This window comes from Anopheles merus, chromosome 2R, assembly GCF_017562075.2.
Source record: "Anopheles merus strain MAF chromosome 2R, AmerM5.1, whole genome shotgun sequence".
NCBI lineage: Eukaryota > Metazoa > Arthropoda > Insecta > Diptera > Culicidae > Anopheles > Anopheles merus.
The window spans coordinates 4,600,276-4,623,994 of NC_054082.1; the positions used below are offsets into that span (position 1 = coordinate 4,600,276).

Here is a 23,719-nt window from a genome sequence, read left to right on the forward strand (position 1 = left end):
AAGTACTTCCGCCACTACGGCAACCATAAGAGGGATGTGAACCGTCAACCGACCAGGCCCGTCTGTCGGTCCCTGGGTGACCCCAAACGTTCACACTGCCCCTGCTCCTTTGCATCCAAAAAGGGTCTAAGGGTACGTTTTTTTACCTGCCTGCGCAACCTTTCGCGCACTTGTACGCTACAGTATCACGCTGACCGCAAAAAGGATAGCGCAATCCTGCGCAGACGCAACCGACGATGATGAATGATGAGCCAGAAGAAAAAAAAACAGCAACCCAAGCAGACCCCACAACCTTTCGGGGTAATTTGGGTTAACTGGTTTTTTAAATAGGTTCAGAGGGTAAAGGGTTAAAAGGTAAGGTACACCGGGCCGGCACTCGATTAGTTCCTTGTCGCAGTGCCGAACTGCCGAACCCTAATTGGTTATGGAGTGCCGCCGTCTGCTCGCCGATCGATCTACCTGCTACAGTTCGGCAGAACCGATCTTTATGCCAATCATCCTGCAAAAGCTACGAGTACTTCAACGGCTCACAGGAGGACAATGAGCAGCAACGGTCGCATCAAAATCGCATTAGTCGCGCCATCGCAGCAACGTTTTTAACGACATCTGCCGTGCCAACGGTGCGCCGCCATTGCCTAACTATGATCTATCGAGAGTGAAGGTACAGATCGAACATCTAACGATTTGCTCTAACCTTTGTTCTCGGGTTTGTTTTCCTTTGCCCGCCGGTCTCACGCATCAGATCACCGGCCAAAGGCGCATCATCCGCCAAAAAAAAAAGCTAAACCCGGCGTGGCCTTTCGCGGTCAAGCAAAAGTGCACACAAAAGGGCCATCTTCTCTTCCGCCAGCGTGCATGTGTGTGGCTGGGCGCGGGCTAAAACAAATATCTCCAATCCCCCATTGTCCCCGAAGCCCGCCAGCATGTAACCAGCACTGCTGCTTTTGCTGCTGCTGCTGCTGCTGTCTTAACCCGGTCGGGCCAAAGCGGTCGTCAGCGGCGCATCACCGCGTGGTGAGAGGGCACAATTGAACGCACTACTGGTTTTGGTTTTGCGGATATGCTTGCGTTGTTGTTTTTTCCGTTCCTCGGAATCTCCTCGATGGCCTCGGCCAAATGGCATTTAATGTGGCAATACACACATGCACAGCATTCCCGCGCGCGCGCGCGCCATTCCTCCCGTTTGCGCCCGGAGGCTGATAACTCCCTGCGCAACTTCTATGCGTGTCTTACGGGTCTCTCTTCTCTCTTCGCTCCCGGCGCTTGTGGGAAAGTTCCCAGCTTTTCCGGCCGCGATCCGCGCACAGGAAACAGGTCACCGGAGACCTGAATGGAATGGGGGCACACCGGGATGCTGTGCTGACCGTTGTCTGTCCAGCGAGGACGAGTTGCTGCTGCCCCGCCCAGATTCTTCACCGATGCAGATTTTCACGCTTCGCTTCGCGGTAACACTTCGACAGGAAGCGCGCTCCTCTGGTCGCAACGGCATGGACGAGCATGAACTGGACACCACCAGCAGGAGAAGCAATAACAACATTACCAACAAAAAAAAAACGATCACTCAAACACGCCAGCAGCAAGCAAAATCCCCGCGCATACATTAATGCACCACCCTAGCCAAAACCCCGTTTTGTGCACACCTTCAGCATGCCGGCGTCTTCTCTATCTTGTCTCTCTGTTTAAGACATCGAAAGAAGCACACACACACGCACGCACACGCACACGAAGACACAAACTGCCCATCCTTTCGGTTGTCCACGCAGTAAGGCCAAACGGGAAAGGATCGGCCACTAAAGGGGGAACAACGGATTCCGATTCCCCCTGGTGGCCGCCTGTGCATAGCTGCTCTCTCCCCTTGGGCGAAGAGCGCGCAGGCTCATCTTCACTATTTGCTGTTTCAACCCCTATTTGGTCAACTTCCCCCCTCCCGTTGAACCATTTACGCAGACCAAGCCAGCGCGCATCATCGACAGCGCATTATCTTGTCTCTTTTGGACGCTGCTGCCTTTGCTGCTGCTGCTGCTGCAGGGGGAACTGTGTATATTAATGTTTTTGTTATTAAAATATTATAATGTGGACCTTCTTTTTTCGTCTATTCATCCCTTTAAATAGGCTGTCCAGTTTTGTGCGAGTAGGACACACTCGGAGGAAAAAAAAAGACAAGTTGGTCCGCTGCCGCTCCTCCAAGGATGTGGTGTTTCATAGACATCGCAGCAGCGTAGCGCTTAAAGGAAGGAGAATGCGTCCTAGCCCAAAAGGATGAGGATTCTTGGCGGTGATGCCTCTGTTTTCTTTCTTCCCCCTGCCACTCTCGGGCACAACTATCTTTACCGTACCAGCTAGCTTGACGGAACGCCGATTACACAACTCCCCTTTTTGCCGGAATTGCGGAGTTTTGGTCGAAGCATCCAGCAGCTGATTCGGCGCATCAAAAAAAGGCATCCCTCGAGAACAGACCACTTTGAAAAAGTGATCACCCTGAAGCTATTTGTATCCCGGTTAGCCGGAAAAAGGTCTCTCGGGCTGACGTCTTGCAGCGTAAGTCACCTCTTATGTGGTGTCATCTTGGTGTGTCATCTTGCTGCAATCATTGCCCGCTGGGTGTAGTACCCTGACAACCCCGGATGACCCCGGACTGTGCGACTGCCCTACGGCAGAGCTGGAGTTTGCAAAGAGTTTGCACTGACCGACGCGGAATGTATTTAGGTACTGTGAATTTATTCCTTCACTGTTCGTTAATTGGTATAAAAACAGGTCTCCGCTTCGCTTCGAGATTCGATTCTGAGTGTAAAAACAAGGCAGCTCCTGTGTATATATGTATAAAAAAAGGAATCTATTACAACTATAGATGCGCACGGGCATCCCCTACCGTTTGCTGTTTTTTGTAGCTATTTAAACTCTAACGTTCCTCGTGGTGGGAACTCGTGCGGACGGCAACAATTACATCATGTTGGAATGGATGGAGAATAAATCTTACGTGTTTTCTTTGTACGTTAGTTTTGCACAATTAACCTACCTTTTTACCTTGCTAGTAGCTCGAGCTTCGAGAATGCAATTCTGGTTGCATATTGCATGGATGGAATGAATTCTTGTTAGCGCAGGGAAATGGGGAACCTCACTTCCACCTGCACTATTATACCCTTTTTCCACCGATCAGCGGAAATGGGTAGAGGGTTTAAAATATAATGGCGTACTCTCGCTCTCTCTCTCTCTGATTCGCTTGCGCCTCATCGCGCCTACCTCCTAGCTCTGGAGATTCCGGCGCAGCAATATCCACCCGAACAGCGACACAAAGACGACGATGGTAAACTGCACCTGCAGGGCGGCCGCCCCGGCCAGACGGCACTTGAACGTCTCGAACCGCGATTCCTTATCATTCACGATGTTCTCGAACTCGGCCTCGACCAGCTGCCCGTCATAGTAGGTGATCAGATCCTCGTACGGATACTCGAACCCTTGCAGGCACTCGCACTTATAGCCGCCCGTTTCGTACCCGCGGCCCAGGATCGGGACACACTGAAAAGGGAAAAGGAGAGTGCAAAGAACAGCAGAAGGTGAGCAGAATGCATTGCAAATTGTCCATCGTGTGTGTGTGGGAACGGGGGTATCGGTTGCGCAGCGCAAATCCGTGCGATTCCGAGTCCCGTCCCATTATTACAGTGCTGCACTTTTAATAGGTCAATGTCCTTTGGGCAGTGCATAATCAAATACGTTCGTTCGTTGCATTTCCGTGGCGCAGTGTGTGTGTGTGTGAGTGTCTGGGAGTCTGGGACGTCCAACCCTATTTTCGCTTTGTTGCCGAAGCTGTGTGCTGGAGGAAATGAATACCCCCTCGGCCCGGGCACTCCGGCACAGCTCGCACAACGGTGATCGCATTACAACGGTTTACCCCCTCCCTTCCCCGCTGTTGCTCCCGAAGGGGTCCATTTTTCCGTTCGTTTTCCGTTCTCTCGTCCAACCGAGAACAAAAGCAAATCTTCAAGTTTCACGATGGCCGATGCAACCACACGTCCGAGTTCGAGACAGGAATATGGGGTGGAAGAGTATGGGTTTAAGGGAAACAACAGGCCAATGCACAAAATCGTGCCCGACGGTGGCGAGACAAGAAAGCGGAAAGGATGAATAGGAACGTTGGACCGGGAAAGCGGACCCGTAACGTTTGCGCACAGCACAGCATTTGAGCCGAGAGAGAGAAAGAGAGAAGAGAAAACAAAAAACCAAGGGCAGGAAGGGAAAAACGCATGATCCGCGCGCGCATACTTACGTATGAAGACTTCTCGTCGCATTTGTGAGTGTTTTTGAATGCATTCGGCTCGTAATAATCATCCGGACATTGGTTGATATCCAGCTGGAGCATGTTCATTGAAACTGCAACGACTCCCCTGCAGAGCGGACAATTCGGCGGGAGAGTGGAAGAAAACAGAACAAACAAAAAACAAAACAAAAGGCAGTTAGAAAATGGTGCGACAGAGAGGCACAAGACCAACAAACGGGCCGCGTTTGGTAAAGGAATAGAAACGGACAAAAAAAAACCCAGGCAGTTAAAACTGCATTTCCGGTTCAAATGGTCCGCCGCGCTATGCTTACTTGAATTCTAGCTTCGCCTTCAGGCTGTCCCAGCCGAAGAACGGCACCGCGTACGTTATGAGCCACTTCTTCACGTAGCCCTTGCAGTCGAACTCGGGCGTCGTCCAGTAGCCGTGATCCATCGTGGCCGCGTGGTAGAAGTTCGGGAAGTGCTCGTACCGTTGCGCATACTCGCCCGTCTCGTTGTGGCGCAGCCGAATCTTCAGATAGTACTTCTCGAGCGAATCGAAGTTAGTGGCCCACCGCTGCTTCAGCAGCCGGAAGAACGGTTTGTCGATGTACTCCTCGCCCGTCTTGTTGTACCGGGCCAAATCTTCCAGATTGAACTTGCGCGTGTTCAGCTCGCGCTTGTACGCGTACGGTCCGAACAGGGTGCGGTTCGGGAACTTCCTGCGATCCCACAGCGTGGTCGCGGACCAGATGCGCGTGTTGCCCAGCACGAGCGCGAGCGTTTCGCCCATCATCTGGTCCTCGGTCAGCGGTTTGTCGGCCACCCGCTTGCCGGAGTACACCTCGCTCGGGTCCGAAATTTGCAGGAAAGCGCTGATAAAGTTCGCCAACCGGATGGCCATCTTGGCCTCGTTCTCGAACTGCTTCTGCGCTTCGTACGCAAACTCGCCGGTCAGCATCAGATCCTGCGGGTGGTAGTTCTTGCACGAGCGTGCATTTACGCCCAAAATGAACTTGAGCACCTCGTTGATGTTGAGCTTGTGGGAGTGCAGCGAGCTCGGCCCGGTCGTGAAGTTCTTGTACTCGTAGTACCGGTTCAGGTACTGCTCCCTCACGTACGATGGCGCACGGAACCACTTGATCGGTACCTTTTGTACCCCTGGAAGGGAGAAAAACACCCAATATTCATTAAATGACCCAATACCACACACACAAGCCGAGGGCAGTACACTCACATCCTATCTTCATGCAATCGAACCCATTGTAGAACTGCTCGTCCGAGGCACGCTCGAGGATCTCGCCCAGATAGGGCCTCCGAACGACGCCCGGCAAGCGGTACCCCGGTTTACAGCGACACTGATAGCCGCCCCTCCGGAATCCCCACCCATCTATCGGTTCACATTCGGTCGTTTCCTTCTTGCAGCGCGCCGTGTCGGCGAATATGTTCGGTCCCTTGTTGCCCTCGCCCTTGGGGCATTGGTTTATGTCGATTCGTTCGAAATCCATTTCCAGCACCGAAACGGCCGTATATCTGTAGCAAAGGGAGAAAGGTAGACACACAAATAATGCAATCTATCCCCAAAGAAACCCCACCACTCCCCCTCCTGCACCACACTTACGTCGGATACTCGATGTGCCGGAACTGGGTGTGGCGCGGGTAAATGTCGGCAATCGGTGTAACGGCCGCCACCAGCCACTTGTTCGACCGGCGGCAGTCAAAGTACGGCTTGGTGAACTTCACCGGGCCCGGGTTTTCGTCCGCCCCCGGCGGCCCATGGAACGTAAACGTTTCGTTCGTGTTGTTCGCGTACCGGATCTCCACCTGGTAGGTCGTCTTTGTGTCGTGCCGCTTGTCCACATTGTCCGGCAGCCACAGGTTGTACCACTCGTTGATGTGGTAGTTCTTTATCGTGTAGTCGTGCAGCGCCGAGTCCGGCGGAAACGCACCCAAATCGCGCACGTAGAACGTGTTCAGCGTGGAGATCTTCTGCAGATGGATCGGATCGTTGAAATCGTCCTCCCGGTAGGTGCGGGGCGCAAACCGGGGGAACGTCTTGTTGAAGAACCCACGGTACGAGGAGGAGAACGACGAGTTCGGCGCAAAGTAGATGGCGGACGCGTTAATGTGCCGATTGGACGACACGTCCGCGACGGTCGACAGGAAGTAGTACATCATGCCCGGATCGTACGTATCGTTGATGGCCGGCCGGATGAAGCGACTCTGCAGTATGTAGCTCCAGAAGAACGCCCGACTCAGCGCCATGTTGTGCAGGTGCAGCAGGGCCGTCCGGTTGGGGAACACCGGATTGATGTTTACATCCTTAATGTCCGGCAGGTGGGAGACGCTGTCCTCGGGCAGCGTTAGATCGCGCGGCGGCAGGATTGGGCAGTTGTCGCCGTTCACCTTGTCGAACCGCACCTTGATCTCATCGAACGCGTCCTTTGGCTGCCATTCGTACTGGGCCAACACGCCCATCAGCGTGAGCACAGCGAACAGCCCATAGCTGCGCCACAGCAAACCCATTTTCCTGTGGACCTTCTTGTACCAACCCGGTCCGGTCGCGATTCACCTTCCGCCTACTCTAACCTCCCCCCGTGGTAATAAGGCACTTTTGGTGGGGAAAACGAAAAGATTTGTTTCAAATACCGATACTTTACGCCAGACAGCTCATTTCACCTGACACACCCAACAAAACTGTTTAACAATGGCAGACAGCGCTGGACGCAGGTTCGCCCAGTGCGCGTTTGACGTTTCCAAGCAAGAAGACCTAGAAGACCGACAGTGACGTTTTAGATCAGAGGGTGATTCAGTGGGCGTACGTGCTTGGGTGCATTGCGTTCTCTCGCTACAAATGGTTTTTTATGTGTTTCCATGCTTCGAATGCTATCCTCTCTCTTTGTTGGTAGTGTTTGAGACTCAATCAAACTTTTGCTCCGAGTTCTATTTTGCGGGTCTGCACACATAAATAACAAAATTGTGGACTAATTCATTCATTTTTATGTTTGTTCATTATTTTTTATTCTTATTTGTTCCATTATTTTGCCCCCTTCTACACTTCTCCCCCTCGCATTCCGAATCTAAACTAAAAAAAACATGCTCATCGCACCCCTACAGCATCGGCTGCGGTCAACGAGCGGCAGTCAAGGTCACCCACAGCAGCCACCCTCTCGCAACTGACAGCCTACATATATGCGCGTGCTGTCACACTGCCGTCACTGTTCGTTCAATTCAAATCGAACCGAATTCGGTTACGTCGACTCGAACCACGCGCTGCTATGTCGACGCTCACTTGTTTGTTTATTCGCGAGCCGGTCGAGTGAGAGAGAGAGAGGGGAAGACAAAAAGAAAAACAACAAAACGGGTCAATGCACTTCGCGAAACGCAAATTGGCGCAGCGAATGCAACGCGACGCGAAAAGCAAAGGAGCGCTTCTTGGCCGCTAAATACGGCAAGAAATGGCCATAAATCAATTTACAGCCGTCTGTGTTTGGATGATCGAGACGATCGTTGGCCCACGTGATGATAAAATTGGGTTATACGCATGAGATCATGGGTCAGAATAGGTGCATTGAATGAAAGTGGAAGGATGTGCTCAAAGTTTTTTTTGTAAGTATATGCTGTTAAATCATCACTTCACAATCACTTTCACGCATAAAAAGTATTTAAAGGTTAATCGACCCCTTTCGAATGCAGTTTTGGAACGCGCATATTAATAATGAAATACGCCCTTGAAAGCGAAAAGCCCACTCCGTCACGTACTCCCAACAGGTCAAGTAATTTTAAAAACAAAATACAACATTCAAACCCTACTACAACACCCGAATGCATCGGTGGAACAAATTCGCTCAAGTTACGCTCGCGCACGCCTGTAAAAATACAACCACCAACAGTGCAACGAAAACAACCTGCCCACCCTGCACCCAACACCTTATCCATTGCTCCCCATCTCCCCCACCCAGATAATCGGAAATCGAAAAAAAAACCCTCTAACCCGCCTCCCCCTTCCGCAACCATACGCGCAACGGATCTCGCGCAAAAACAGATTCAATCGACCCGACCGATCCGAGAAGGAGAGTGCAATGCACTTTTTATCTTTTTATTTTCGGCAACAGCTGCTGCTGCTGCTGCTGCTGCTGCCGCTGTGGTGCGCTTTTGCGTGCATTGGCCAATCACGACGGCGCACAGATAGAAGCGGCACGTTCGAGAAGGATGTGCGCGGCACAATCTCCCACAAGGAGGAGGCCGGAGCGCGGTTGCAAGAGTGGAAAATGAATCTAACGCTATAGAGAGAGAGAGCAAAAAAAACGAACACACACACATTTGAGCGAGTTGCAAACCTTTGCGTTGTAACGCAAACGCAAACACACGAAAAACCGAGCTGCGCAACGAGGTACATGAGGAGGTACTGGTTGCGGTAGCGTGCCGTTTTTGGGGAAAGATTGGTTCACAGAGGGAAGGGACACACCAGATCTTTGCATCGTGGCAAGAAGAAAAAAAAAACAACAATGGCCACAGTTTCGGCTCAAATCGAATCGATCGGTGGTGCTTGCGCAGAAGTGGAAGTACAAACCGAACCGAATCGAACCATCCCGCTGCCAGACGCCGGCTTGTTTTGGAGTGAATGCACTCTCGAGCGGAAAGCTCACGATCTGTCCAGCATCACCGCCCTGTCCCACGCCAAGGGGCCCACACAGCGAACTTGAATAACTTGATATTTATGCAAATGCACTTCTCCGTTCCTGTGTGTGTGCCCGCGCCTGCTGCTTAACATGTCGGAATGCATCGCTGGTAAGCGTCGAACGTGTCACAGAACAGAGTGACAGCACGGGGGTTGTTGGACAGTTTTTCGGATGCAAATGTCCCGTTGCATCCGTTCACACTGGGTACCGCAAGCACACGAGCTTCTTTTCTTTTCGTTTACAATTTGTTTTGAAGCGATCGGTTTCAACGGGCTTGGTGTGCTGTGCATTTAGTGTGAATTAATTGACTGGGATGACGTACCAAAATGCAACGTTTAAGTCGGCTTGGCAAATGTTATATGCAGTTATCCCCTGAAGTGCATTTGTCTCGTCTGAGCTTCTATTGCAGTATTTTCTTCGATTCGGCTCGATTCGACATGAAACCACTCCACTACTGCTCGATAGAAACAATAAAACGGGGAACTTTTGCATTTTAATTAGCCACGATCGCCACCCTTCCCACTCGATCGTTGTTTTTTAATAACAAATTCATTAATCACATCGCCACCGCTCCCTGACACGCATCTAAAAAAACCCACCCACCACGATGGAATGTGAAAAATGCTCCTCCTCCTTGCCGTCCATGTTTGCACTTGCCATAAATCCTACACGCTTCGCTAGCGTCTCGAACTTGAAATAGAACGCAGTTGCAGTGCTGGCTCCGCTGCAAGCCCCACTCGTGTCCCACGTCACGCAAACGGCGCAAACGGGGAGATTAGGCAGAGGTTTTGGTGTGATAAATTTAGCCAACCAAACAGTCACCGCCACCCCAACCCCACACGCACACAAATGGTTGCGCTTTGTGTTGCTTTCCGCCTGTGCTGCGCTGTGTAGAAAGTTGGCGAATTGCTCGGCAGAGGTTAGGGAAAGGTTCATTATCAGTCGACCGTTATAGAGCAACCTGAAGCTGCCAAAATGGTCCCCCGAAAACTGCACCATCATGGTGTGTTACCCATCATCATCATCATCGTCATCGAAGAACGCATCTTAATGCCGTGTGCATTAGCCGGCTGTCATTGATGAAGGAAGAGAGAGAGAGAGGGCCCCGTAACACAACAGTGTCTTATTTTAGGCGAAAAGGCGAAACTTTTTAAAAATATTCACCATCGTGTGCACACCATAGAAACAAAACCACAAAAACCACCGAAAAACAGCTAAAGTAAAGTTAGAAGAAAAGTAAGAAAACACACAGATAAAATGCCAGCTCTATAGCGGAGTGCACATACGCTCACACTACGCTGCACGCGTTGCACACAAAGACACACACACACACACACGCTAAGCGGTCACAAACGCGAACGAGGTCTTTGGACCTTTGGAGCTGCTCCAGGGTGGCAATTAATAGGGGAGGGGGGGGGGGGTATTTTTCCCGCACCCGCACCCTCGTGCTTTGTTCTCTGTGTTGCATTTCCTTCGGCATTTCTAACCCACTGTCAAATTGTTTCGTTTTTTTTTTGTTGTTGGTCAAATGGCAGTAAAGAAGCGTAAAGGAGGAGAAGGGCAAATGTGAGGTAGTTAGGAACTTTCAAATGTGCAACGCATTATTATCATCACGGTTGCCTTGCAAACAGTCCCCCCCTCTGCCTCTTTTCCCTTCTTCTCCACTTCCACTGAGCAGGCTTCGTTGGTGTTAGTAATCTAATCATTCTTGCCCGCTGCTTCCTTTTTTTTGTCGAGTCGCATCTTCTTCGACTCTTCGACGCCCCTCCGTCATAATTTAGCTTCAAACCACCTCAATTGTTTCAATAAGTGTGTTTGTGTGTTTGTGTGTGTGTGTGTATGAAGAGAAGAAGAAAACATTAGAATTCATTTCTACACTGCACTTTGCACACTGCCTGCGCACGGACACACACACACACACACACACACACACACATACTGGCATATCTCTCTACCTCTAACCGAAACCAGTCTCTGGCCAGTAGGGGGGGGGGGGAAGGACTGGCTGGGGTGACGCAATTCCCCCTTTTTTTGGGCCTCCCCTTTTCCTCACCCCCTTTCGCCCACACACACACACACACACACACACCCAGTAGCAAGTTTGTGCAGTTTGATGCAGTTTGTGTGTATGCGCAGCCGGGTTGAGTGCACCGGCCGGCCTGTGCCAATGACCGACGATCGGGCATGATGTTGTTGTTGCTTATTCCTGTTTGTGTTATATTTTCGATGGGAAGCACTTTTCGTACCATTTCGCTTCATGTTCCTGCCGTGCGGGTCTTCTTCTTCTTCTTCTTCTTCTTTGTCTTCTTCATCATCATCGTCATTTTCTAACTTATCCTCCACACTTACGCGACTTTGCCATTTTAACGAATTACGATCGAAAACGATCGAGACGAGAATGGGGCGGGTGATGCGAAGGGGGCGGTGGAGAGGGGGATGGGGAGAAGAAGAAGAAACAAAAAATTGGCGATGCATCTTCGTCACTCGCCCCGAATCTGTGTTTGCAAGCTGGTGCAAGCTGTGTACCCTCCTGGCCAATGTTTGCATTTAAAATCTTCACTTCACTTGGCAATTCTGTTTCGGGTTTGTGTTTTCTTCCCACAGTTTTACTTATCTCAGCCCTCCCTCACCCTACCCCAAACAAGCTGCACCAAACACCATGCACACACACACACGCGCACACAAACGCTAACGCGCATACATCCTCCCTCCGTGTGTGCGAGGGGTCGTGTGCATTCTGCAAGTGTTAGGAATTTGTTTGGTTTGGTTGCGTTTTACGTTCATCGCGATGCTTTGTGTTACCGGTTTCTAATGCAGCTCCGTGTTTTTTTTTCTTGTCCTTGCCGTTCGCTTCTTGTGCCTACCATGCCTTTGCACACACAGAATTTGGCAATAAAGAAGTCATTAAACTTTGTGTGCTCTGGGTGTGTCTTTGTGCGCTGGCAGGGTGTATAGGCAGGAGCGATGTTATTCGAAAATATAAAATATACAACACACACACACAGTGCGAGCGAGCGAGCGGTGCACGGTAGAAGAGTGGCTGTTTGGGTTGCATTTGCTTTTCGCTGGCAAACGACGGAATTAGAAGCGAGTGTAACATTTGACCGTGTCCGTGAAAATCATTCAATTTGACTGTATTTTTGATTGTTAAAGCTAGCGAGATACCGAAAAGCATGAAATAATTTCTATGAAATAATTAAAAAAAATAAAATAGTTTAATATAATGCCCGCCTTTCGAGTAGAATCTGGCTCGAAGGACCAAACATATTTTTTCTAATATATTCTTTTTTCTATTGCAACTTAATATCGACAATCGGCACAGTAAATTATTTACCGCACAAAATGGTATCGCTCGCTATTCCAACTGCCATATTTTAAGCACAACTTATTGCCTTATTTTCCCCTTTATTACTTCGATATTAATCAAACCCACGCTACCACGTGGTTGCCGCCATCCAACAAACAAGTGCCTGCCAGTTGTCTTTCCCATCGCCGGGTTTAGCATCGCGTTCCCCCTTTTCTTTCTTTCTTTCGTTCTTTCTATCGTTCGTTCGTTGATTCGTGCAATGAAAGTGCAACGGAGGCCAATTGCATCGCTGTACCGGTGCCGGAACCGGTGGCAGTGGCGACGACATTTTGAAGACGCCTCACTTTTGGCGCGCATTTCGCTGTACCCGTGTACAGCGCGTTGGGGTTTTGGGATGCATTTTTTGTATTTTGTTTTTTGTTTCTTGCACTCCGAGCAGCAACTTGTTCGTTCAGGCCACTGAGACTTGGCGAGGTACACACACAGAGGGAGATCTTGCGAGGTCTGTATCGATCGCGGCATCAAATTACTCATGCTCGTCCGATGTCAGCCGGTCCAATCTCAAGCGATTGGAGAATGTTAATTAACTTTCTACCGTAGCGTAGCGTGTCGTTCCCGAATTTGTTCGATCGTACCGCATCACCGATGGACAGCCAGTGTTTAAGATGGATTACCGTAAAGGAAGTGAACATGGCTCCCCAAACTCCGCGTGCGTGTGCGATCGCAACATCCAGGCAACATTAGAACTTTGCAAGTTTGGAAGGGAAAGGAAAGAGAGCAAGAGAGAGAACGAGAGAACAAAAATGATTCAAAAATAAAGGAGAATACAACATAAAACAACAGCCAACCACACGACGCTACCACGCACAGCCGATACTCGGCAGGATGGATGCGAAAAACGTTTCCAGAAGTGCAGTTCGACAGTTCGTTGAACTTGCGCTGAATCGCGAATCCCTCGGCCCTATCGCGCGGAGTGTGTAGTGTGGCAGCAGTGTGTACTGTGGCGCCCTTGTGTGTGTGTGCAGCACGGGTTGGCTTGCGTTTTTTGCCGTTTTGTTGCACTCCATTCTCGAAAAAACAAAACAGCCGGCTAGCGAAAAAGTGCGTAAGCGATGGATTTGCAGCCGTAGGGACGATCGAAGAAAAGGTGTGCCCTACCCACGGCTAATGGTGGATGCATTTCGCATTCTATTGCACGTGTGAAGCGATGCACTCGGGGATAGATGCAGTCCTCCTCGACTACCGTTAGGTTAATTGTGTTTTGGAGCGGCATACGGGGGGGAAGCATAGCATATTGTTTTGTTTAACAATTTGTATTTGTTGCTCGTTTTTTTCCTGTTCTACCCTCTTATTTCCACGGGATGAGTAAATTTTCGCTGAATTTCTTGCAAAATATCTGTTGAGTTATACGACTTCTTGTGTAACTGTTTCTACAACCAACGCATGTTTAAAAAAGAGTTATTTTCAATACCAAACCGCAACTTTACCACAATTTTGTCGCACAACATTTAACGATCTTTATTAAGCATAATGACGACCCCGAGCAACGTAAAACGCGTCCCCTTTCCAGGACATTCTATTACACAACTGCGCCCAAACAACTAACCAACGCGCCCGGCACATCTGCATCTCTCGAAAGTGCGTTGCACCCTGTGGCCCCAGGAGCGCGAATGTGCGTAACGCACTCGATCACAATAACGCGCCATTTGCTGGATGCTGCCAAGCTCTCTCCCCCCTCCCCCTGACCCCCCCACCGATTCGATTCTTTTCCCACAGCGAACAAAGAAGTGCTGCCACCTTCCATCCTGCGTTCTGCACAGCTTCCTGCCTGCCTGCCTGCCTGCCTGTCCGGAGCGGAGCGATGACAGCAAAAGGGAAATTTATTCCTGCGTTGCGTGCAGGATTTGCATAAGCGAAACTGCAGCTGCATCTGCAGTTGCGCTGAGGTGTTAGAAAATGGTGACGAGCCGAATTGGATTCCGCACCGGACCGATCCGCGGAATACTCCCGGGCAGGACGCATGTGCTAGGAAACTAGCTTGTCAACTTAACGGCCGTAGTGTCCGGTTTTTGGGCTCCCTACCTTCTTTCTGGTTTCTTTCTGTTGCTTGGGGATATTTCTTGCAAATTCATCTTTTTCCCGTACAAAAATCGCACACACACACACACACACACATACGTATGGCAACACGATTTAATTCCCGCACATCCTGATGCAATAAACAACGGGCACCAGGCCAGGACCGGGCAAGAAGATGTTTATCATTCAAATGCAATTGCAATTGCAACTCGCCCTGGTCCATTGCAATCGAAGCATCGCCGTTTGTGCGACTGATGACTTCCTGTTTTTGACCCCGCTTGTCCACAGGCACCCCATATGAACAGAAGGGGCGGTGTGCGAAACAAAAGGATAAAGCAAGGATTGGAAAGATTCTGGTGCATCGCAATCGGTACGAATAGCTGCATCGCGTCAGGAACGTTCCGGCGTGCAGAAGCCTTAATTTTCACCCTCCTTTTTTAACGGGCACACAACGCGTTCCCCGGGCGCATCCTGTCCGAGTGTGTGTTTGTGTGTGTGTGCTCGTATGTTTTAGAATGCAATTGCTAAAGCAATTCTGGCGAGAAGAAGAGAACATCTCAATGTACGCATAAATAAAACCGAAACCACGACACGACGGTCAAGAGAGAGACAGAGAGGATGCCGGCGTTCAGCGGGTGCAGGAGGGCATGCTTAGTTCCCCCCCCCCCTCCCCCCCCCCTCCCCTCCCTTGTTTTGCTCGGGACGCTGCCCGTTTTCCTGCCCAGTTTTGTTTTTTTCCCCTCAGCTCTACTTCTTCCGTTTGTTGCGCACTCGCAGGACAATGAGAAAATCTTGCACAAATGCTTTCTTTTCCCACCATCACCAGTGCAGGCCGGTCGCGGTAGTTTGGCCATTACGAAAAATGAGCCAAAAACGCAATGGAAAATAATACCACAAATTTGAGATGGAAAAACAGTGCAGGCCGGGGCGAAAAACAAAACAAAAAAAACATCATACCACTGGCTCTAAATAAAACTAACAACACAACACAGCAAAAAAGGTCTAACATACGACCACGGGAAAGAAACGCCAGTTGGAAGCGAGCGTAACACACAAAACCAACCTTCACCTCCGAAACTGGCCAACTGGCAGCAAGAACAAAGTGCATAATCACAGCAGATGCAGTTTGCACCAGCGAACACACACACACACACACACACGGACGCATAAACTGTAATGCCAACATTACAGCACACGAGCAATGAACCTGGCCCTCGCTGTGCTTCCTGCCCACTCGCCCCTTGCAGTTATGAATCCCACGGACCGGCGGACATACACGAAACCGTGCAAAGCCACAGCGTGCCCTGCCAACTGCTCTGTGTGTGTGTATCGGGCAGCATCGGGAGTGGTTTTTTGAAAGGATTCGCCTTCAATGAATTTGGCTGGCTAGCGTTTCAATGTAAAGCGCTTTTTACGATTTTTGTGTGCCCGAAAATTATGTGCAGCACCACACCACACGTTGCGCTTTAATGGTTGCTCGTTTTATAGATTCGGTCCAAAGCGTGATTAATTTTAATGGACCGTGAAAAACAAAACACACACACACACACTGTAAGATGACGGCTAATTGTTGGGGAAGGATTATGGTGGTGCATCCTTTTCAGGATCATAAACTTAATAAGCAGTTTAAAATGAGGTAAAACAGACATAAACGTCTTCTCGGGAGTTATTCAGACCGTTTCAAACACGCTCATTTTTGGAGAACAATTTCCACAAATAGATTTTTTACACTTTCAGTCCACTATATTCTAACCAACATGTTCGTTGTGCTCTATACTTATCACATCATTCCGCATATATATAGTTCACAGTACCTCAACGAACAAAATCAACATACATTCTCGTTCTTCCCAACAGAACATCAAAGCTGTCAGAGCAAGAAAGCGTGTTGATTTTGTTGTTTGGGACCCTTTTTATGTGATGATCTATACCTGTGATCAACAAACTACGACTCGCAGGCCACAAGCGGCTCATTGATATCGAGATGGCGGTTCTAAACAGTTCATATATTTAATAAAACTTTCACACAAGATTACTCTTGGTTTAACAATTTCGCTCTTCTCGTGAAACTTTACGAACATTTTTGTAGAATTTGGCTCTTTTGGACAAAAAGTTTGCCGACTGCTGATCTATACTGTTCTCCTTAAGGACAATCTTTGACATCATTAAAGTGCAATTGATGGTATGAAAGTCAACTCTTGCTACGTAGAGATGACATAAAGAACATCGTTAAGGATTTCATATACCTCGGGTCAAAGGTCACCAACAACCGAATGGAAGCCGTGCACAAATTTGTGTGTAGGCGATCAATTGGTCATTTTATAAAACTGTCGAGTCGATCGGAGCAAGCACTTAGACTCACGTCCGTCAACGTCCACGGCCTCTGAGACACGTCCAAATCTGACAAAATCCTCTGAGTAACCCTTTTAGTTCCAGAGGAAGATATTCAGAAAGATCTTTGGCTCCATATGTGTGGAAGGACAATGGAGAAGCCGCTTCAAAGACAAAGAGCTGTACGAGCTGTACGGCAAGCTAATTATCGTGATCTAGTAAGTTGTTGTTTACAGGTTTAAAGAGGGTTTGAACCTCTTAGGGTCACTTTCGCTTCTGGTGATTTAGTAAGTGAGTAAGTTAGCCCGCTGTCGGGGGTGGCTTGATGGTCTTACAAGTTCAGTAACATGTAACAGTAACAGTTGCGCCATAACACCCGGTCCTGTGCTGCAGATCTCCAACTCGAGACACCAATCCTCCGCAAGTCCACCTCGACCTGGTCAAGCCACCGTACTCGCTGCGCCCCTCTCCTCCACGTGCCTGTTGGGTCCCTTTCGGATGACCTTCCTGGCTGGATAGCTAACAGGCCTCCTCGCTGTATGCCCCAGCCATCTCAGTCTTCCAATTTTCACCAGGATTCCAATCGAGGGATCACCTAGCAACTCGTACAGCTCATCATGCCTACGTCTTCAACAGGCACCGTCCGCGCCCCGTACTCCACCGAAGATCGATTTTAGCACCTTGCGTTCAAAAACGCGTTCAAGTGCGCGTAGGTCGCCTGCCAGTAAGGTCCATGTCTCATGTCCGTAGAGCACAACGGGCCTTATGAGGGTCCGGTAGAGCGTCAGTTTTGTTCGCCAGGATACTCGACCAGATCGCAGCCACTTACGCAGGCTGTTGGCTGTAGGTGTAGGCTGCGCATCCCTAGTAAGGAGGCTAGTCGAATCAACATGTACTACAAACGAACAAATAAAGTTCAGTAATGCTAAATAGTATAAGATCTAAAGATTGATGTGGTCTGATATTGTCGCAGTACGTCGAATACGTCAGTAAAAATGCCCCACACCCTCCAGCTCGTATATTCTCTCGAGACAATCCACATTTACAACCACAGAACGGCTCCTATAATGACCCACTGAACACCCCAGGCCTCAAAATCACCCAGCAAAATGCTAGTAAAGTAATCACAAACACCCTAATCTGTCAGCTTGCAAGACCTCTGTCCCAAAAAAAAAACCCATTTCAACAATAGGATCTTTTAAAAGATCATAAAGTCATCCGGCATCGTCCCTAGAAGTTACTTTTCCATATGACACACGTCCTAAAAGGCCCGGAACCTGGAGAAGAAAAAAAAACTACCCCTAAAATCCCATCACAAGAGTCGCTCGAGACTAAATTTAACCAAATTAGCATCACACCTTAGGGACTTCGGGTCACCCGAGCCCCGGTTCACCATGACCCATAAAAGGTACAGGTTGTTTTCTAATCACACACCGGACAGTCCCCGTTTAGCCAGCACGTGCCATCAACTTGCTACCATTACTGTTACCTTTGCCTAAGTCTGCTAAAGTCGAACTCCCCGCACAGGTCTCGCAAATGGCTCTGACCCGGACCCAGCCGCCGTGACGGTCACACAATTCTTACCGTTTCCCCGGTTCACAATGAATGACCTGTTTAGAAACGAGCGATACAGTGCGAACAAAAAAACAACAACACGATCCATAGCCACATCGTCATCCGCAGACAACCAACCCTAGGGGTCTAGGCATTAGACCGTCTTTTTAATAAAAAAACAGACACCGTACACATCCCCTCGTGTGGAATCACAGCAGATCATCAAAAGGATCTCAGCCAGCCTCGCAACGCGCCTCGCCGGTTGGCCCCTGATCCCGGCGCAGTACGCGCACCAGTGTCAGGGTCGATATGGGTATTGTTTGCGCAAGACAATGGGCGAGTGGCCAGACCGTGACCGAGACTTCTTTTATCCAGCTTGGGACATCCTCTCCCGACGAGAGCCGTTTCTCAGGCCGTAATGTTGGTCAGTGGTCATATGCAAACGGACTATGCAAGACATTGGAGGGGCTACAGAAAAGAAGAGCTAGATCCTTCCCAGTGCGATCCTTCCCAAGGTACTTGTCTGCCCGGTTGGCGTGTTCCATTGTTCGTTTCTTCTGACGGACCATGGCCCAGACAGCAAGTGGGAAAACTGAACTGCTTTTTAGGGGGGGATCGTGCCTGTTCTCTTTTTTATGATGAGATTGAAGGATTGGAAGCATATTTTTGAAGAAAACGTAAGCATCCGTGATGCTTCTGGAGGTCCGTGTCTTCCTGTATGTATGTATGTAAGTTTCTGGACTGGTAAAGGATCGTGTCACATTCCTGGGAATATGGACCACTGTCCACGGGGCCCGTTCCATTCCCGGTGATGATCGGTGCTCGTATTACAAGCGGAAGTGCTGCCGGTTTGCTGACGACTAGCCGGTCGCCACACTACTGCCACGCAGTCGCTTGCCGAATGGTGAGAAATGACCGTTAGCAACTTTCTTCACGCCACGGCCACGGAAAGACGACACCGAAAGATGCCAAGGTAGCGCAGACCGGCGCAACAACCCTCTTTCCAGATGGGAAGCGCAGAATCGATTAATCATACACCCCGGGGTCGAACTGAACGCTGCGGCTGGGCCAGGGCAGAGCGTTTCGCCTTTATTTATTTACCGAAATGGCGCAACATCCGAAAGTGAAAAGTCTCTCGGCGTCGTATCACAGTTTCCCTTTTGTTTTCCCTCCTCGAGCCCGTCGATCCTTCCTCGTACGGGCAACGGTAGGGGCGGGCAGCGATTCTCGATGGGAAGGAAGGAAGCGATGCGCCCCGAATCTCGAACCCGTTTTCCTATTCGGCACGGCCAAACGGTCAGCCGGGTCGGTCGGAGGCTGATGGTCAGTGTTGGCTCTGCTGGCAACACATACGACGCAGCGTACGAGCCGTAGAACGACGAGTGGTGTAATCGGAATAATAAACATATGTGCAACATTATACGCTCACGTTCAGGATGATTATGATGATCCATCCTTCGGCAGCGCCCTATGTGTATGTGTGTCCTTTTCCTGCTCCGGCACCTTCCGGAGACCCCTACCGGTCGGTCTCCTTCACGTTCGCGCAACACTGCTCCTGCAAAAGAGCTCCTTCTGCTGCTGCTGCTGCTGTTGCCTCGCACCGATCTTCGCACTTTACGATCACATCGGAGCGGCAGGATCGGAGGGGATAAGTTGTGCCAATCCATTTACGCACGCACACAACCGTCCACACACGCCACACGCGTTGTCATCACGCGTCTTTTTTCGCGTCGGACAAAAAAAAGGATCCGAACGAAGACGACCACAACGACAACGACGACGACGATGACGATCCTTCTGCAAGCAGGAACTCGCTCGATGTCATCTCATTATTCCTGCGTGAATCTGTGGGAATAAAAACAGGAATTGCGTTTACAGCTTCTTCCATCCTGCCGCCGGTCCAGTCTTCTCCCCTTCCCCCTTTTCGCGCTGCGTTATGACCCTTTCGTCTGTGACTCCCTTGACCAGTTCCGCGTGGATTTAATAAACGCTTCCTTTCGCCTCGGCTGCGTCCAGCATCTTTACCGCTTTTTTTATCTCTCGCATATACCTCTCTCTCTCTCTCACTCTTTCTGTCTTGAGTTCTCTTGGACTTGGTATTTACCTTGCAGCATCCTGCAAAACGTTCCAAACCCAGCACAGGGTCTCCAGTGTCAGTCTAGCGAGACTTTGCTTGGGGTCTTTGCGCTACACAGCAACCAAGCGGTAGATGACACGGTCATCCTCGTTACACCGTGTGCTGTAATGTCCAGTCCAGCACACACCACACTCACAAGCCTCGAAAGAAACTTTGATGTACGTTTTTTGCAAACATTTTTTGAAGTTTCCTTCTACAAAAAATATCCTTCTAACAATAATGCTGCCCATGTATGGAGAGTTGGGTTTTTCTTCTTCTGCTCGTTTCGTTGCTCTTACACCTTTATTCCAATCATTTCTGTCCGATGGAGAGTCGAATACGAGCTGTGTGTGTTTTTTTTCATATACTTCTAAGTAAAGTTCATGACACTTGGTCCACTGGTCCTGAGAGGCGTACCATTCTTGTTGGCCGTTTCTTCCCTTCCCATACGGCTGACGACGATCGTTCCTCGCGTAAGAGGCCTCGGTCCTCGAGGATCATGCAACCGGATGCGGCATAAAGAGCGGGGCATGCGAAAAATCATTATTCCTCTGTGTCATTGGGGTCGACAGCAAACGCTGGCCTCACGTTTCTTTGATCCTTCTCGATGGTTTTGGATTGAGCAGAAGGACAAAAGGTGCTGCCTCTGCTACCATATCCAAAGTGTACACAGGGTGACTCATATAAAAGTGGTTAGAAATGGGGAACTTTAAAATCCTGAAGTACTCAAACGGCATAAGCATGCTCTGTTTACTCTGTGCACTGTATAGTTATGCATCTATGTTTTATGATCAGTCGATTGTTGTTTCATACGATCACGTTTCCCTCATGCTTTGCACTGCCCTGTTGTACTCTCTATCTCTTCTTCCGCTTCTTCGACGCTCATTCTTCGGCTCTCGTGCAAATTTTAATACACTCCCGGTCCCTGGCCTTTAATGGATCCTGGCGACAACGTTCGCCAGGCTGTGCAAGATGATGCTGGCAGATTATCTTACAGGTTCAATCCTCCTTTCAAGCTGCCCGTGTGCTTGTGTGCGTGTGTGTGTGTATGCGTACGTTTGTAAAAATGCATGTATTGGTTGTACGCCCGAAAATTCGTCCATCTTAACTTGCCCACATAAAATGCTCCAAAAACCCATCGCTAACCATCTCAAAACGTACGCTGCCGTATGCAACTTCTTCCAACTGCCAACATCTCCGCCAGCAGCTCGATATGTACGCACACACACACACACACACACACATGCAGTGCCGTCGCTTCCTGATGCCGCCCCTCTCCGCACAGTTGATCGTACACAGAGCACGCACAAAAACGGACATCGTATGTCCGCACGCAGAAAAGTAAGACATTTCGCCGCGTTTGCCCGGCCGGTTCGACAAAACCAACAAAACGGGTTCGGTTCAATCCGGCTGGTTTCTCGAAACAAAATCGCTTAGAGTGTGCGTGTGTGTGTGTATGCATGTGTGCTTATATATGTTTTACGCAAGCGATATAAACCTTCGCTGACAAAGGCGCACGCACGGAGAAGACAGTTTTGATTTACTTTATCGTCGTCGTCGTTTACTCGGTGGAAAAGGGCTCACGGTCGGGCAGATCGGTGTAGTTTCGGTTTTATGATCGTTGGTGGCCTGCACACTTTAATGGTAGGTGTGTGTGTGTATGAGTGTGCATGTATTTGTGTACATTTCTAATGCTCACCAGCACACCAATACACGGGTATTTGGGGGAGAAGTGCAGTGCACTGCGCTCGGGTGCAATTGCAATGCGTTTAATTGGAAGATTGCACATACGATCGCACACGATCGTGTGTGTTGGTGGGTGAGTTTGAAGCGTGGATAGTTTATGAAAGCGTCCCTGCACGCTACCAGGATAATCATTTATCGGTACTAACATAAAACAATCATAAATATTATGCCCAGTATTATCAAATTACTTCAGCCTTCACAAAACCCGATTTGTTGCACTTGTTTGTTGCGACTCGCAGGACAAGTTCATCGACTTTTTCTATTCTCTCTCTCTCTCTCGACCCCTCTGTGTCATAGCTATGCTTTTTTTTAATAACATCAAACATAAACTATAAAAAAATGCATTCATTCCTCCCTATTCGGGTCCCTTTTCATGAATTCTAACCCTATTAAATTGCCCAGGATCACTTCCCAACTTCACATAATTGTTTTTTTTCCGGGGGTCAACCCCGTACCCACGTTCCCAAGAGCCCGCCCTAGTGTGGGGTGACATCAGTGGTGCCCCTCGTCCGAGGGAACACCGAGCTTCTGGTTAACCACCTTCCACACATGGATGATTGCAATAGAACTGATGGCAAGCAGCAAGCAAGAGCAGCAAAACAAAAAAAAATACCAGCACACACATGCATGCGTAAGGGAGAACTTCAACCAAGTTTTGCGCAATTGCCATCAACCCTCCAATTAGGCCTACGTGTTTTTTTCTTCTCTGCACATGTCTCAATGGTTAGAAAATGTGTTTTTTTTTATGAACAGTTTTTAAGGCTGTTTTTACCTCTAATTTTGAACCCTTTCCACAGAGCAATTATAGTTTTTTTTTTTACAACAACAAAACACTTCCATCCGACGGTCATGTTTGATATTTAAATAATTTTGAGGGACAAACAGTGTTAAAAGAGAAATGTAAATAAAGATGATTTAAAACGATCATAATTTCTTTGGGTGCACGATGCACAATAGTGTTCCCGATCGTACACATTAAAGTTTATATAAATTGGCGAATTCATTTTTAATATATGTTGATAACCAATGTGCAATGGTCTAAAAACAACAGCATAAATCAGTTTACTCTTTTGTGAAATGAAAGATGATGCGCCTCCATCCTTCGTGCGCCGATTGTTCGATTTCATAACCACACATCCTATTTGTCTGTGATTCTAGCATTGCATTTACAACCTTTGCTCAACGCCGGTTTCTTTCAAACTTCTTTCCACCCTCCCCCTGTCCAGTTCCCTCCCGAGCAAACGTACTTCCCGTTTGCGTGCAGTTCTGCGTGCACTCTCTGTATGCGTGCAATGAGTATGACCGTACCCCGACAGGGGGGGGGGGGGGGGGTGGCTGATACGTGTCTGTGTATGCATGCATCTTCTTTGCCTTATCTCGTTTCACCCCCGGCCCCCCTTCCCTCCTTCTCACAAACCATCCACCCAACGCGGCCATCGAAAGCGCCGATGGAGACGCATACCGAAACGCGCCAACACACATGCAGCTGCACCGAATGCGCTGTGCCTGCGTTTGCTTATATGTGTGTGTGTTTATACCGCAAATGCAAACTGCATACTGCATAGGAGCGCTCGTGTAGAAGAAGTACGCAAGAAAGGGAGAACTCGAGACTGCAGCTTTCCCTCTGTGTTAGGCGCTGCAAATTTTCC

At 49.2% G+C, this 23,719-nt stretch overlaps 1 protein-coding gene across 1 annotated transcript; it reads right to left on the bottom strand.

Annotated features, from left to right (window-relative positions):
* Nucleotides 1-2,699: 2,699 nt before the first annotated feature.
* Nucleotides 2,700-6,975, bottom strand: LOC121589247. Its single transcript, XM_041908005.1, has 5 exons — nt 5,877-6,975; nt 5,493-5,788; nt 4,588-5,416; nt 4,265-4,382; nt 2,700-3,516 (listed from the first exon to the last, which is right to left on the bottom strand). The coding sequence occupies exons 1-5, from the start codon at nt 6,779-6,781 to the stop codon at nt 3,244-3,246; spliced, it is 2,421 nt and encodes an 806-aa protein (XP_041763939.1). The 5' UTR covers nt 6,782-6,975; the 3' UTR covers nt 2,700-3,243.
* Between the last annotated feature and the right edge of the window lie 16,744 nt (nt 6,976-23,719).

Bases quoted from the DNA above. Each gene is read 5' to 3' on its own strand.
- LOC121589247 (XM_041908005.1), bottom strand. From the start codon at position 6,781: ATGGGTTTGCTGTGGCGCAGCTATGGGCTGTTCGCTGTGCTCACGCTG. The intron at 5,789-5,876 runs GTAAGTGTGGTG...CCTTTGCTACAG, and splicing joins CGGCACATCGAGTATCCGAC to ATATACGGCCGTTTCGGTGC. The intron at 4,383-4,587 runs GTAAGCATAGCG...TCCGCTCTGCAG, and splicing joins AAGGCGAAGCTAGAATTCAA to GGGAGTCGTTGCAGTTTCAA.